The 14,979-nt window shown below is 34.1% G+C and overlaps 2 protein-coding genes across 3 annotated transcripts; one reads left to right on the top strand and one right to left on the bottom strand.

The window, feature by feature from the left end:
- Nucleotides 1-2,767: 2,767 nt before the first annotated feature.
- Nucleotides 2,768-9,313, top strand: LOC133033484 (chaperonin 60 subunit alpha 2, chloroplastic-like). Of its 2 annotated transcripts, XM_061108249.1 has the most exons (9): nt 2,768-3,024; nt 3,114-3,303; nt 3,687-3,808; nt 3,907-4,114; nt 4,197-4,342; nt 5,217-5,523; nt 6,233-6,483; nt 7,990-8,190; nt 8,510-9,313. In XM_061108249.1, the coding sequence occupies exons 1-9, from the start codon at nt 2,971-2,973 to the stop codon at nt 8,795-8,797; spliced, it is 1,767 nt and encodes a 588-aa protein (XP_060964232.1). In that variant the 5' UTR covers nt 2,768-2,970; the 3' UTR covers nt 8,798-9,313. The 2 variants fall into 2 exon arrangements, with proteins under 2 accessions (XP_060964232.1, XP_060964233.1); XM_061108250.1 differs by lacking the exon at nt 2,768-3,024 and having other exon boundaries at nt 3,276-3,303; nt 3,687-3,818.
- A 1,145-nt stretch (nt 9,314-10,458) lies between these two features.
- On the bottom strand, nt 10,459-14,671 carry LOC115706251 (ETHYLENE INSENSITIVE 3-like 1 protein). Its single transcript, XM_061108248.1, has 2 exons — nt 14,020-14,671; nt 10,459-12,911 (listed from the first exon to the last, which is right to left on the bottom strand). Exon 2 carries the CDS (start codon nt 12,771-12,773, stop codon nt 10,911-10,913), a length of 1,863 nt encoding a protein of 620 aa, XP_060964231.1. The 5' UTR covers nt 12,774-12,911; nt 14,020-14,671; the 3' UTR covers nt 10,459-10,910.
- Nucleotides 14,672-14,979: the final 308 nt, after the last annotated feature.

Here is a 14,979-nt window from a genome sequence, read left to right as displayed (position 1 = left end):
GTTAATTTCTTTTGTTAAACGTGTTGGGTTTTATGCCCTAAATAAAACTCATTTCAATGTAATCAGATTTACTTATTAATATAGATCAGAAATAACATTTAATGTTGCATGGTTCACATGATTTATTTCATGATTATATGTACATAATGTATGAATTCATCTGAAACCCTTTTCACATACTTGATCCTGTTTATTGTGCCGTCAACACATTGGAAAGTAAACATGACTATGTGAATAAAGTTTCCTAGATTTATCAGACACAGGGTTTTACTGATATGATAATCTACAACAGAGTTTACTTGCATTTGGAGAAGTGCTATGTTCTTTCCAGAGCATTGGTTAAAGTAAAGCTCAGGTTGGATGCATGGAGTATGCATCGGAAGGGACCAATATTGAACTTTGACTTAGATTTATTAAACTTACCGTAATATCTATTCAAGTCAATATCGCCTAGTTGATCCTAGATCAAATGTTCTTAATCCTGTTATGATTAGGCTCAATCTCGAGAGGCTATTCGTGTTCTTTGATTTGTTAGTTAAGCCTACTTTTAGGTCAGGGTGATACGTACATTTTGGGAACACAGTAGTGTAATTGAGTGGGAGCGCTATCATAAACATGGAATCTATAGCTTCTATCTGGCGAATAGTAAGCAAAGGATGATCTCCTTCGAGCTTGACCAAACGAACATAAATGGTGGAGTACTCATTTCACATAAACTGAAATATCATTTATACGGGGTCAAGTGTTTTAAGGAATAAATACATTGTAGGGTGTAACGGTAATTTAATCCCTTTTACAGTGTAGATCATTCATATAGAGGATCATTGATCACATTAGGATTATAACAATGGATAACTAATGATGTGTCTATATGGTGGAACATATAGAGCATTCTATATACTGAGAGTGCAATTTTAAGTTCTATGCGTGGATTCAACGAAGAATTAATAAGTTAGTGAATTTTAGTGCTAAATTCTTGATCTACTTATTGGAAGCTCGGTTATATAGACCCATGGTCCCCCCACTAGTTGAGATAATATTGCTTGTAAGACTCATGTAATTGATTTTGATTAATCAATTATAATTCTCAAATTAGACTATGTCTTTTTGTGAATTTTTCACTAAGTAAGGGCGAAATTGTAAAGAAAGAGTTTATAGGGGCATATTTGTTAATTATGATACTTTGTATGGTTCAATTAATAAATATGATAAATGACAATATTATTTAATAATTATTTATAGTTATTAAATGGTTAGAATTGGCATTTAAATGGTTGAATTAGGAAATTGGCATTTTTGAGAAAATCAGATACAAAAGGTGTTAAAATTGCAAAATTGCAAAAAGCAAGGCCCAATCCACTAAGTGTATGGCCGGCCACCTATGTAGGTATTTTAAGTTGATTTTTTTCATTATTTTAATGTCATATAATTCAAATCTAACCCTAGTGGAATGCTATAAATAGATAGTGAAGGCTTCAGGAAAAACACTTCTTCTGATTCAGAAAAACTGAGCCTCTCTCTCCCTATCTTTAGCTGCCACTTCTTCCTTCTCTTCCTTTGAATTTCGAACTACCTTAGTGTATGAGTAGTGCCCACACACATCAAGTGATACCTCAATCATAGTGAGGAAGATCGTGAAGAAAGATCATCAGCAAAGGAGTTTCAGCATCAAAGATTCAGAGAAAGAGATCCAGGTTCAGATATTGATAATGCTCTGCTACAGAAAGGAATCAAGGGCTAGATATCTGAACGGAAGGAGACATTATATTCCGCTGCACCCAATGTAAGGTTTCCTAAACTTTATATGTGTTTAATTTATCGTTTTAGAAAGTTCTTATTTAGGATGTTAATAAACATACTTGTGAGTAGATCTAAGATTCTGGTAAAATAATTTCCAACAAAACGATCTGCAAATAGGCTGCTCATTGCGTTGTGAGACAGTTTTATTTTATGTCAGATTGTATCTTTAGCGAGCTTAATGCTCCTTTAGATTTAATATTTATTTTAATGGATTAATGTTCTCGTTAAATAAAAATCTCCATTTCAAAATAAAAAACTAAAAATACCTAAAAAATTGATTATTCTCTAAAATTTATAGTGTGAGGCCATCTAAATCATATTTATAAAATTTCCTATTACATACTCAATGCTCTAGTTGTATTGTGCAATTTGGAAAAATATAATTTGTAATTGCATAGTATTTTTTTTTATTTGTAATTTTTATAAAAGAATTTAAAAATCGTGGACAAACACTTGTTTATATACGTTCTCTTATACTAACAATAAAATTTGCTAAGTGTATGGACAACACTACCACCACTAACTACAACTATTAAAAAGGATTAACATCCAAAAGAATAGAATTGAAACTAACATATAAATGAGGATTATTCACCTAACTTACAACCACAATTGAATCACAATTAATACTAGGTGGAGTTGCTTTGCTATTAGGATATGTTTGCTTTAGTGTAATTAAGATTGGAATAGAATGGATGTTACAATTATAATGTTTGGTTGGGATTTTTAACTTTTGTAATCCTTTTACATTGTAATGAGTATTACATTACTTGGATGAATTCGTATAACTCATAAATGAGGATTATAATTACCAATATACTACAAAATAACTTTTCTACCCGTCTCTCTCTTACCTCTTTACCAAATGTAGTTGACAATAAATAAAATAAGAACATTTTAGTCAATATACTAATTATTCAATTTTATTTTTATACTAAACCAAATAAAAAAATTGATTACAATACTCATGCAAAATAAACCAAACATAATTTTAGTAATTTCATTAATATTACCATCACATTCTATTACTATTCCTATTACCGTTACAATTACAATTAAATCCCACTGAACCAAACACCACCTTACCTTACATGCTTAAACCCTTGAAAAGCAAAAACCTCGTAAGCTTGTTCAGATAGCTGAAAACTGATAGCCCCAACGGAAAGGGAAATGCCTATTGCCTTCTCATATTCTCAGCTCTACCCTCAGACACCATTGTTCTCCGTTAGTAATTTTCCTCTCGGGCGGTTTTAGTTTGTAAATTGGGTATTTGTACAATGGTGTTTTTGGACTAATGATGAGTAATTTTGCAGTTACAAGCACAAGGCCATGGCAGAAAGCAAAGACTATCTCCTGGGTTTTGGAAAAATCTACAAAGAAGGAGAACTCTTGTGCTCAGAGCTGGCCCGAAAAGGATATTATTCGGCTCTGAATGTAGGGAAGCCTTACAAGCTGGGATTGATAAGCTAGCCGATGCTGTTTCTCTTACCTTAGGACCTAAAGGTTACCTTTCCTTTTCGATACTTGGGTTTCATTCTAATCATTCATATGCAATCTGGGTAGACGCCAATTTCGTTTAGTTCATATATGAAAGTTCATTTCTGGTTTTCTAATCTTACCATATTAAATAAAACGTGTTTCAAAGTGTAGAGGCGAGCTTTGAAACTGTGATTTCTTCAACTATTGGAAAAAGTTTGTGTTATACAACCATCAGTTGTTGAATTTCGTTATGTTTTATGTGTTTTTGAATTTTATTATTTTTTATACGCATGAATTATGGTTACCCCATGTTCCCTCACAACTCATAAATGAAAATAAGTCTTTTTCTAGAAGTATGTTTTCTTATCTGTGCTTCATGATTATCTGATACAAGTGGAACCGTGCAGGGCGAAATGTTATTCTTTCTGAGGGTGACAAGCTAAAAGTAATTAATGATGGTGTTACAATTGTACGATCTATAGAGCTGTCAGATGGAATCGAAAATGCAGGGGCAATGCTAATTCAAGAGGTTATCCATGGTTGCTACATGATACTCTCCCTGAATTTGTTTTGATTCATTTTGAGGTTTATAATCAGAGATATCACATTTAAGAGTTTCACTTGTAGGTTGCAAGTAAAATGAATGATTTGGCTGGTGACGGTACCACCACTGCGATTATAATGACCCGGGAAATGATCAAATGTGGGTTGTTGGCTGTTGCTTTTGGCGCTAATCCAATTTCTTTGAAAAAGGGAATGGAAAAGACTGTAAGGGAATTGGTCAAAGTCTTGAAGGATAGAAGTTTCCCTGTGAAAGGAAGGAGTGATGTTAAAGGTCATGACTTCTACTTGCTCATATTATATTATAGCTTATAACTTAATTAGTGTTATGTATTAAAAGTGGCTTTGTTCTGCAGCCGTGGCCTCAATCTCTGCTGGAAACGATGAGTTCATCGGGAACTTAATTGCTGACGCTATAGAAAAAATTGGCCCTGATGGAGTGATCTCAATTGAGTCATCCTCATCATTTGAAACCTCTGTGCTTGTTGAGGAAGGAATGAAGGTAACTTAATAAGAATTAAATATGGAAAGTTCTTTCATTATTGTTTGATGATAAAAGCTGAAAACTGTGCATATCAGGTTGAATTATATTTCAATATTTCATACCCTGATATCCCACATAACCGAAGCTAAATTACAAGTGTAAAATGTTCAAAGCTTTAGTATTAAATTGACAGCTTAACAGTATCTCTGTGATGGATTATTGTTGGTAGTTCTAAATGGCTGTTGCTTCTTGCTTGGAAATTGATGGTTATACTTATATCTTTAATTTCTGCTTATACGTATACTTGAATTCTGGATTTGCATTCCTTATTTTGAGGTAGTATATATTAAAGAATTAATTTAAGTGTACTTGAGGTATTGTATCTTACTGAAAAGCATAAAACTAGAACTATAGATAGTCAAAATCTAAGTACAAAACTGCAACCAAGCATGCACAAACGAATCCAAACCTCAGTACAGAGCTCTTCAATCAAAAACCACATGATATTCATGCTATTTTTATCTACTTAGGCCATCTCCAACCGAGCAGCAAAATCCTATATATAATGTGATTTTCCCACAAAACTTTTCAATCGAACTGCAAACCTATCTTATTTTTATGGGAGTATACGATGTTCCACTAATTAAATAATACTTTTTGGGTTGGGATTGGAAAACTTTTTAGTGCTAAAATAATTAAATAAAATAATATGAATATAAAAAAAATACTTTTTAGTATAATTTGTGGTGTTGTGGTTAAAATTAAAAAAAAATTTAGTGCTAAAATAGTAATCTTTCGGTGTTGATTCCGTGTTGATTAACACTAAATTTGGGTTTCACCATTAGAGTTGCCCTTATGTTTGTATTTACATCATTATGTACATTCTGCACAGATTGACAAGGGTTACATGTCCTCTCACTTCATTACCAATCAAGACAAGTCTACTGTGGAATTTGACAATGCTAAAGTCCTTGTAACTGATCAGAAGATCTCTGCTGTTAAGGACATAGTCCCTTTACTGGAAAAGACTACCCAATTGAGTGTTCCCTTGCTTATTATTGCAGAGGATATCTCATCAGCAGTGCTAGAAACTCTTGTAGTAAACAAAATGCAAGGTCTACTGAATGTTGCTGTTATAAAATGTCCTGGACTTGGAGATGGAAAGAAAGCTCTTTTGCAAGATATTGCACTTATGACAGGTGATCATTTTTTTCTTTCATAGTTTCATCTCAATGATTAGCGTTTCAGTATTCTTGATTTATTCATAAGTTTGTAATTTGTGTAGCCATAATTATATCTTCGCCCAAAGTTCTTATGATAGTTGAATAATTTCATAATTTGGTCAAGAACCTCAGTTTTACTGATCAAATAAAGTATGGTTGTGTTTATGTTGGCACTATTCAATATTGAATTGTTGTTCAAGGTTTCCAATTATTTCGATAGATTAGAACTCTTATTTTGTAATTTTACTCTGCACCTTCTAAGTTTTTATTTCTACTGGATAGGCATCAATATTATTTTTTAGTACTTGCTTCTAGAAAGGACAAAGGAGAGTAAGGTGAGAGACGAGAAACCCTAGGAGAGGAAGTCTTTCAATGCACCTTCTTGAAAGTACTATTTTCTTACTATTAAGGCTATGGTAATGAAAAAGATGTTCTGCAGTATACTACAGATTGACCTGGCTGGAAACCATTGAATTTGAACTATGCACCAAATAAATACCACATTACAGTCTGCCAAATAAGATGTAAATTAGTATGATGCTTAGGAATGAAATAATTCCTCATATGACTTTTATGTGCCTGTAAATGATATTGCATTGTAATATAACATAATTATTTATAGAATTCTTTTATGATAGAGCATAGAAAACATCCCATCCTTTTTCATAATTTGCTGTATTACCAGGTGCTGATTTTCTCTCTGGAGATCTTGGATTGACCCTTGAATGTGCAACTTCAGATCAACTTGGTATTGCACGGAAAGTGACCATTACTAGTAATTCAACAACCATAGTTTCTGATCCTTCTACTAAAGCTGAAATTCAGGCAAGGATATTGCAGATAAAAAAGGATCTTGCTGAAACAGATAACGCATACATGTCAAGAAAGCTTTCTGAAAGAATTGCCAAACTTTGTGGTGGGGTAGCTGTTATTAAGGTATGCGTTTATATAATAATTTCAATTTCATGAACCAGTTAGAGCATTCAGGCTTGTGATTTGATCAATCATGTTTTAAGTCCAATTCCTCAAGGCCATCTACCTGGTGAATGTTTCATAGCTTCCAAACAAATAGCAAGGTTTGGTGGGGCTTTGTTTTAAACTTGTTTAGGGAGTTCTCTGAACAGATAAACCTTGTTTTAGGAATGAGTGAACAATTTAAAATCATATCATTTTGTTGGCCACTGGAAATCATATCTCAGTTAATTCGTTTTAATGCAGCAAATGGCAAATCTCATCAAGTATACAAAATTATGGGATTTTGAAATACTTTTTAAGTTTCATGCAGAACTAGAATTTAGAGGGGAAGGGTTAGAGAGTAGGAAGAATGTGAGTTTTGTCAATACAAATGACGACTCAAAAGTACAAGTCTCTGAAGGCCAATCCAGTATTGCCAAGTTAAATAGTAACCAAGAGTAATCCTAAATCAACAAGAAAGTAGTTTGGAACCAAAAACAGAACAACAGAATTACCAATAAGAGCATTGTATCAAATGGGAGAAACCATCATCGGCATACTAAACCTGCAAAAAGATAAACATATTGAATCCTAGAAATCCTAGAAGGTGATTATGCACAACTTAGAGACAAGAAGTATGAACTGGGGTGGGGGTAGTCTAAGACAAGTGATCTCTTTCTCTTTTTCAAAAAAAAAGAAAAAAATAGAAAAAAGAGACTAGAAGTATATTTGTATTTGTATCAATATAGTAGGGGTTTACTCAGGGATTTTAATTGTGCATCTGACTCTGAGTCTGGCCCAATCAGTGGAAGTGGAAGTCTTTGTTTCAAGTTGTTGTTGGTTCACAGTGTATAAGGGGTAGAATTATATAGTTTTGAAGCTTTACACAGGATGTTTTAGTTATGGGATATGGTTAAATATATTGGTTGGCTCAGATTAAAACACTAAAGTCTGTTGAAAGTGTCATGTGGTAACATGAAGATCTATTTCCAAGCACAGTTTTACATCTTTATTTTCAGCTCATATTAAAATCTAGGGATAGAGCTACGGTTTCCTCTGCCATTAGTGTGTACTTTTAATAAATATGGAAGGAGGTAACTTACGGACATGTGACCTTTGCCTCTTTTTCTAAAAAAAAATAAATTCTGCTATTGTTCAATAAAACACATCTATATTCTGCCTATTGCTACTGTTGGTACCAGGGGTCTATCGTTTGTGATAATACTTTTGTTGATACTTTTCATCAAAGTTTTAAGCAATGTGCTACTTAAATCAAAGAAATACAAGTTTAGAAAGAAAAATAAATACCTAATGAGAAAATGTTGTTTGAACAAAAATGGTACTATTTTCAGCAATGGGTTTATAGGTTTATCATTAAGGATTCAGTTTGTTTTAATGTTTAACATTTTAATATTAATCTATGAATATGTTTTGTATCAAATATGGATATGTGTGTTTACTCCAGCATGCAATGTGTATTTGGTTTAGGTAGGAGCACACACTGAAATAGAACTTGAAGATCGAAAACTCAGAATTGAAGATGCAAAAAATGCCACATTTGCTGCTATGGATGAAGGAGTAGTGCCTGGTGGTGGCGCCACATATGTACATCTTTCAGAACTGATTCCTTCCATTAAAATTACATTTGATAATTTTGACGAGCAAATTGGTGCCGAGATCATTGAAAAGGTATTTTCTGTTCAATTATTGAGTAATCGTTTTATTTACAGGAATACTCTTTATTGTGTGCAGCTCAAAAGATTATTCAAAGAGTAGAGTAGAAACTGTCATTCAGCATATGTGATGCATATTTGGACTAGTATAAAAATCTTGGTGACATGCGTTTGAAAAATAACATTTGCAAGAATATTTGTAGGGTACTGTTTTTGTGTCATCAAATGCTGTTCGGAAGCGTTATGCAATGTTTAGGGAGTTTTTTGTTTATGCTGTTTTTGAAATCTTGCATCGTCAGAAATGTGATTTAAAATTTTCATTGATGGGATGACAGGCTCTTCTAGCACCTGCAAAATCAATTGCGGGTAATGCAGGAGTTGATGGAGAAGTTGTCGTGGAGAAGATTCGTACTAGTGATTGGAGAATTGGGTTTAATGCAATGTCTAATAGATATGAAGATCTTCCAGATGCTGGCATCCTAGATCCTTGTCGAGTTTCAAGGTGCGCCCTTGAAAATGCAGTTTCTATTGCTGGTTTAGTTTTAACAACTCAAGCTATAATGGTAGAGAAAACGAAGATGAAAGAGCCACCTGTCCCTCTTCTTCCAGGGATATCCCCCTGATATATTTAACAGAAATCCCTAGGCCATTTGAAAGCTAAAAAGTCATTTTTGCAACTTGTCTGTTTGCCGTTGGTTGCGATATGCTCGGAAGTTTCTCAGATAATGAAATCACCTTAGTTTTGGACATAAGACAGGTGAAACAGACATTTGAAGATGTGGATAAGTAAGGATTCGTTTAGAGTTCAGATATGGAAGCATGGATAGATTGTTCATTGTTGATCCAAAGTTCTAGCAATGCTTATTGAAATCACAATGATTTCACCCTTGTAAAATAGAGCAATGAGGGGTTTTCTTTTTTTCTTCAGTCAATCAGTCTAAGGCTAGTTCATTCCTGAAAAAAGCTTAAGAGATTTATTCATTTCTTTTGTAGTCAAAAGTTTTGTGCTATCGATCTCATTTTTTCTCTTACTCAAATTGCTTAGAAGTTTTGTACTATGTTGTAAAATAGATATGAACATGTTGAATCATCTGTTTATTGATATTCAAATTTATATGGCTGCCCACCTCATAAAGCCACTGCTATTCCCATTTACTTTATCAAATCGAATAAAGAGGTAAAAAACTTTTGTCAAAAAGCTTGTAACTTTATGTAAACAAATTCCCAGTAGGTGGCCTTTTAAATGTAAAAACTAACAAAGGGTTCCAAAATCACATTCAATTGGTTCTGAGATCAAATTACAAAAAACTCTCTCTCTAGTCTTAAGACTTAAGTATGTCCATAATGGGAACTATAATCTCTCCATTTATTAAAAAGGACTGGGACTGAATCAAGTAATATTCTTGCCAGGAGTCTAATTATGTGGTCTTGACAAGTTCTCTGGATAAAAGAATTAGGTGCTTAGCCTAATAGTTTGTTGATCACCCTATTGTTCTTTCAGCATCTTATCCTCTAACTGTATCAAACTTTTTCACGACAAATATAAATTGATTATATTACACAGCAATACGCATACATTATATTTCTATTTCAAAAGTGAATCAACTATTTTTATAGTCCTCAAAATCCCATCTCAAATAAATAAAAAAAATTGTACGGTTTATACTTATTCCAATGCCATTTTAAAAGATTTCTTTTGGATCTTCCAACAACACATTTTAGGAGAAAAAAAAAACATTAAAATTATTTGGATTTTTTTTAGGGGGCCCTTTTATCTTGATCTCTTTTGCTTTGTATTGATGCTTATTAGATTCTATCTTATACTGGGTGAAAAATCAAGGCCACTTTCACAGCTGCCTAACTTTGACCAACCTCTTGATTCTTGGAGCTTTCTTTTCTTCCAAACACACTTTCTTTTGGCCAAATTTCTCTCGTGCCAAACACGGGGACCACGTGTTATTCTATTTTCTATATATACTAGACACAAGTCTTAATCTCTGGTCAAACTTCAAAGGTCGACCAATCTTTTTACCCATCAGATACGACAGAGACCAAACCCCATTTCCATTTCCTTATCTCTACTCTAGTTGGACCTTCAGTATCACACAAGTGGCTCAATTATGATTCGAAAACCTACAAAACATCTTTGTCAAGAAGGGTCATTTTGATTCATCAGCTTAGCTTAGGATTCCAATTTTCATAGGTAATTGTGAATGAAAAAGAATCAATTTAATTGGGACTCCTCAATAAAAACCAAACACAACAAATGCAAAATTAGTCAAGATTTTAAGACCAGAATGAAGATTTATAATATTTACAAGAACTAGGTAGTTTTTCAGCATAGATAAAAATCTAGAACCATTGCATGAATAAGAGACACGTATCTGTAAATACTTTAAAACAGGCCAAAGTTAAATCTTACATTTAATCAACAGTGGCCAATGTTGGACTGGTTCTTTCTTTTCCAGTCCCTTATTAGCCCCCACTTGAGTACTTCTGGAAAAGAGACTACATAATCTATCACTCTTGGAGAAGATGAAGTTGCAGTAAAGCAACCCAGTTCAGGACTTAGTATTTATCTAAGAGGTTGAACAAAGAACTAAACTAAGAAACCGAGAAAGTTCCAAACACGACGATGGCTAAGAAAATACGAACTTCCCGATGAGCTTCCCCTATGCAATTTACACCACTTGCCTATGAAGGCATGTCAAGAAAGGCTAAGATCAAGTTCTGCATTCAGAGGAACCAGAGCGAGTCTTGCTTTGGCAGTGGATCCACCGTATACTCCACCGGTGGTAAGTGAAAAGGAGAGCTGAATCTCAAGTCCACAATGTTGTCAGTTGGATTGTTGTCAAATGAAGAATCAAATGCCTTGCACTGATTATCGAACTGAGCTTCTGACATTGGAAAACCAACATGGGGAGAAGATGATACATTGGCTTGCTCAGATGTGTTGCTTCCCATAACACCCTGATTATAAAAGTTATCCTCCATTTGAAACTGGTAATTTTGCTGTGAAGGGATATGGCTATCAGTAGCACTAAAATTTCCGGAGTTCAAGTTTTTGGTCTGTGGGGGTGAAATATTTGTGTCATAGAATGACATGAGCTCAGAAATCATCTTCTGTCCATCTTCAGGAAGACCAAGCCCTGAAACATTCAATTGAGTTGCTTGGTTCATTGGTGCAGCAGGAGGAGGATGAGGCTTAGGTTGGGACTGAGGCATGGAAAATGCTGCTGGTTTGTCATTGCTGATTTGAAAGCTTGACATCCCGAAAGCTTGTGAAGAAGTATTAGAGCGGTAGGGGCAGTTCATTTGGTGATTGTTTCTTGATGTCCTATCAAGGAATCCAAGTCGGTAATTATGATATGGACATTGCAGGTTTTCGCATGTGTAAATTTTATGATCCACCCTCATCTGGGACTGTGACTCTTCAGCCAGAGGCTTCCTCTTTTGAACAAAATCCGAGCTCATTTCTACCAGTTCTCCCTTAATTTTAGGAATCACTGGTGGTTGCATCAGATGTGCATCTCTCCCTGCAACAGCACCCATATTGAAGAAACTGACATCACGGGGCTTGCATTCCTCTACTTCAACATTAGGTTCGAAATTCACCCCTTCAACATCATAATCACTGGTGTCACTAATCACAAAAGATCCATTGCCACTACCTGACATAGGTGGGCATCTATCAGGATACATTTTGCGGGCTACACATTCTTCCTGGTTTATAATGGCCAGCCAAGTAGCACTCTCCTTAGCAGTCATTTTATCCTGCAAGCATTTAGACTGACGAACAAGCTTCCGAATCTTTGCAATGTCAGGAGACATATGCTTGATCACAGCTGTGAGGACCCCAACCTTCCAAGCCTTCTTCAAATCATGAGGTTTCTTGTATGGAGGAGACCCCTGGTCTTTAGGTAGACCCAACTGAGGCCACCAATCTTCATTACCATCGGGCCACCAAGGAGGGGCGATGCCTTTTTCCAGTGGGAAACGCCTCTGTGGGGGATCACAGTGCTGCATCAATGCTGACAGAAGTGAGCCAAGAGTAGTGTCTTGGAGCTCCTGCAAGGTGTGAGGAGTGGATGCAACAGCAATGCATTCCTCGTTCTGACCGGGGATTGAGTGATCTGCCTGGTACTTAGAAATTGCAGCTGGGCCATTGCGATCAAACCTTACTTTTTCCTTCCACCAAGCACGGAGATTATCTGAAGCACCACTAACTGGTTTTCCCTTCTCAGGAATGATTCCATACACAAAACCTTGAGCTTTACAAACTTCCATCATTTTCAACATGTACTTCAAAATTCCATCTTGTGCTCTTGACATTTTCTTCCTCCTTGCTTGCTCTTGGGACTGACGCTGCTTTGCATTGTCAACTCCTTGCTTTCCCTTATTTTGCTCCTTGAGCCGCCTCAAAAGCATTCGATCTCTCCACATCCTTCTCTCAAGCTCGTCAACATCCATCTCTTCATCACTATAATCCTCCTCTCCCACTGGTTCTGTTTCATGTTCTAAAGCCTCATCTGCTTCCCGTGGAGGAGCTGAAACAAATTCAAAATTACCAGAGAAACCCATTTCTTCGAAAATTCCCATCGAACACTCAGTGAATCTTTTAATCCACCAATACAGATCAGCTCAGCAAAACCCTGCTCTATATACTTTTTCCACTCAAATCACTTTCTAAACTTTGTCCAAAAATACAACTTAAAATTTTCTATATGATCTCTTCTCCTGCAATTTAATAAATTGAGTAACAACAACTTCAGTCATGACTTCAATGAGTTAGGTCCACAAATAATGCATCAGATACGTTGGATTGGTAATAAAGACTTCAATTGAATGTAAAACAAACTAACAAGAAAATAAAAACAATAAATAGGGGAAAATAATTGAACTATTCCATCATAAAATACTATTAGTAAATCAATAATAACTCCAGGCATTTAACTTAACGGTTCCACTTTCAATCCATTAGAAAATCAAAGCTAGTAAGCCCACTAAAGAGTCTTAAAGTTGGCAATAAGATTTTCAAAATAATAATATACATTAAAAAAAAAAAAAGCAGAGATAAGATGAACAAAGATTTATACAATTAATTACGATAAATAATAAAGAAAAAAGTAAAAAAATAAGTTCAGACAGCCATTAACTAGATAATTATAATGAAGAAAAATTTCTCCAAATACCTTTACAAAGCCATGGAAACAAAACGAAGTATTACTAGTCCCAGATCCAGCACTCCCAAATAATAATAAGAAAAACTAAGTAATGATATTGATTACAGCCTAAAGTATAAACCTTTGGGTTTACACAAACCTAAAAGTCTAAGTCTTTGGGCATACACAAATCTGTAATACCAGCAAACTAAGCAAAAAAATTGACTTTAATCATCATTTTTTTTAAAGAAGACTTTACGATCATTATATATATATGTAAATATATTTGCCATCATCTTTGACCACCCAAAAATAATTTTTTATAATCCAGCAGTAATTTCGGTAAGAGTACCCAAACCATGTTGAACCATGTTACAGATCAGGGGAAAAAAAAATCGAAATCATCAATAGCAAAATAGCTTATAAACACATGTCGTACATTAATTCACAGCCAAAAAGATCAAGGAAACGACAAGATTTTGTATATATTGAAAAAACAAACATAAAAAAAAAAAAATTAGCCAAAAACACGACCCATTTCCGTTAAACCAGTTCAGGAACTGAAAAACAAAGTTCATTGTAAGCGAAAAACCAAATCAACTAAACAAACGAAAAATGAAACACAGATTCTCAAAATGAAAATACTAGAAAAGATTTCATTGAAAGAAAAAAAATTACAGTACCTGATGATAATGATGTTTGGGATTATTTTTTGGCAGAAACCATGAAAGAAGACCCTCGTGCGAGCTCTGAAAGATCTCTTTTTTTTTTTCACCAATGTTTTTCTTGAAGAACCATAAAATAAAAAGAAGAGGAGAGAGAAGAGAATCTCAAGTTTTAGAGAGAGAAATTCAGAGAGACAAGAGTGGCAAGCTACAGAAGTATTTTTTTTGGTTTGTTGTGGAGTTAATAGTGGAATTGAACCATGGTTAAGTTAATTATAACTGGGGTTAAGGGTGTCAGGTGTAGGGTTGGCTTTCTGGATATGGAAATTTAAGACTTTTTAGTTAGTATAACTGTAGTAGTAGTGTCGGGAGGGATGATCTTGTGTATTGTACTTTTAAACATTTCAACCATGAAATTTATCAAATGTCTTTCCTTACATAAGACTTACTTAACTGCTCTTGTCAGCCTTACCCACCAAAAAAAAAGGGTGAAAATTAAATTGTAAAGGACAATATGTAGATTTGAAAAAGAAAAAAAAAAGTTATAATATCTTCTAACATATGAATAGATTTTTTTTCTTTTTTTTTATAAAAATATATACTGTGAGGAAAGTTTACTTTTACCTTATCAATTATCATGCATGCATGTAAGTTTGTTTAGAAAAAATAGTGCTCATAAAGTAAAATAAAAGCTAATAACAAAATAGAGATTTTAGCCATTATTATTACTTTTTCTGTATAAATCACTTACAATAAGAAGATAGAGAGCATTTTCCCACCCAACCCATAATGTAGGTCCATCTTTCCTAGCATGTATTGTTGTTATGTATATATTCTCTATGCTCCATTTTTTATTTTCAGTATAAATTTTTATTGGTACAAAATCAATTATTGAGATTATACATTTTACTTTGCTATATATTAGTTGATATAAAACTAGTACCACTAAAAAATAAAAGTAATTTTTCTGTCCCATTT

The sequence above is a fragment of the Cannabis sativa genome, chromosome 1, assembly GCF_029168945.1.
Source record: "Cannabis sativa cultivar Pink pepper isolate KNU-18-1 chromosome 1, ASM2916894v1, whole genome shotgun sequence".
NCBI classification, from domain to species: domain Eukaryota; kingdom Viridiplantae; phylum Streptophyta; class Magnoliopsida; order Rosales; family Cannabaceae; genus Cannabis; species Cannabis sativa.
The sequence above is the reverse complement of the archived record's forward strand: the minus strand, read 5'-3'. Positions and strand labels throughout refer to the sequence as shown.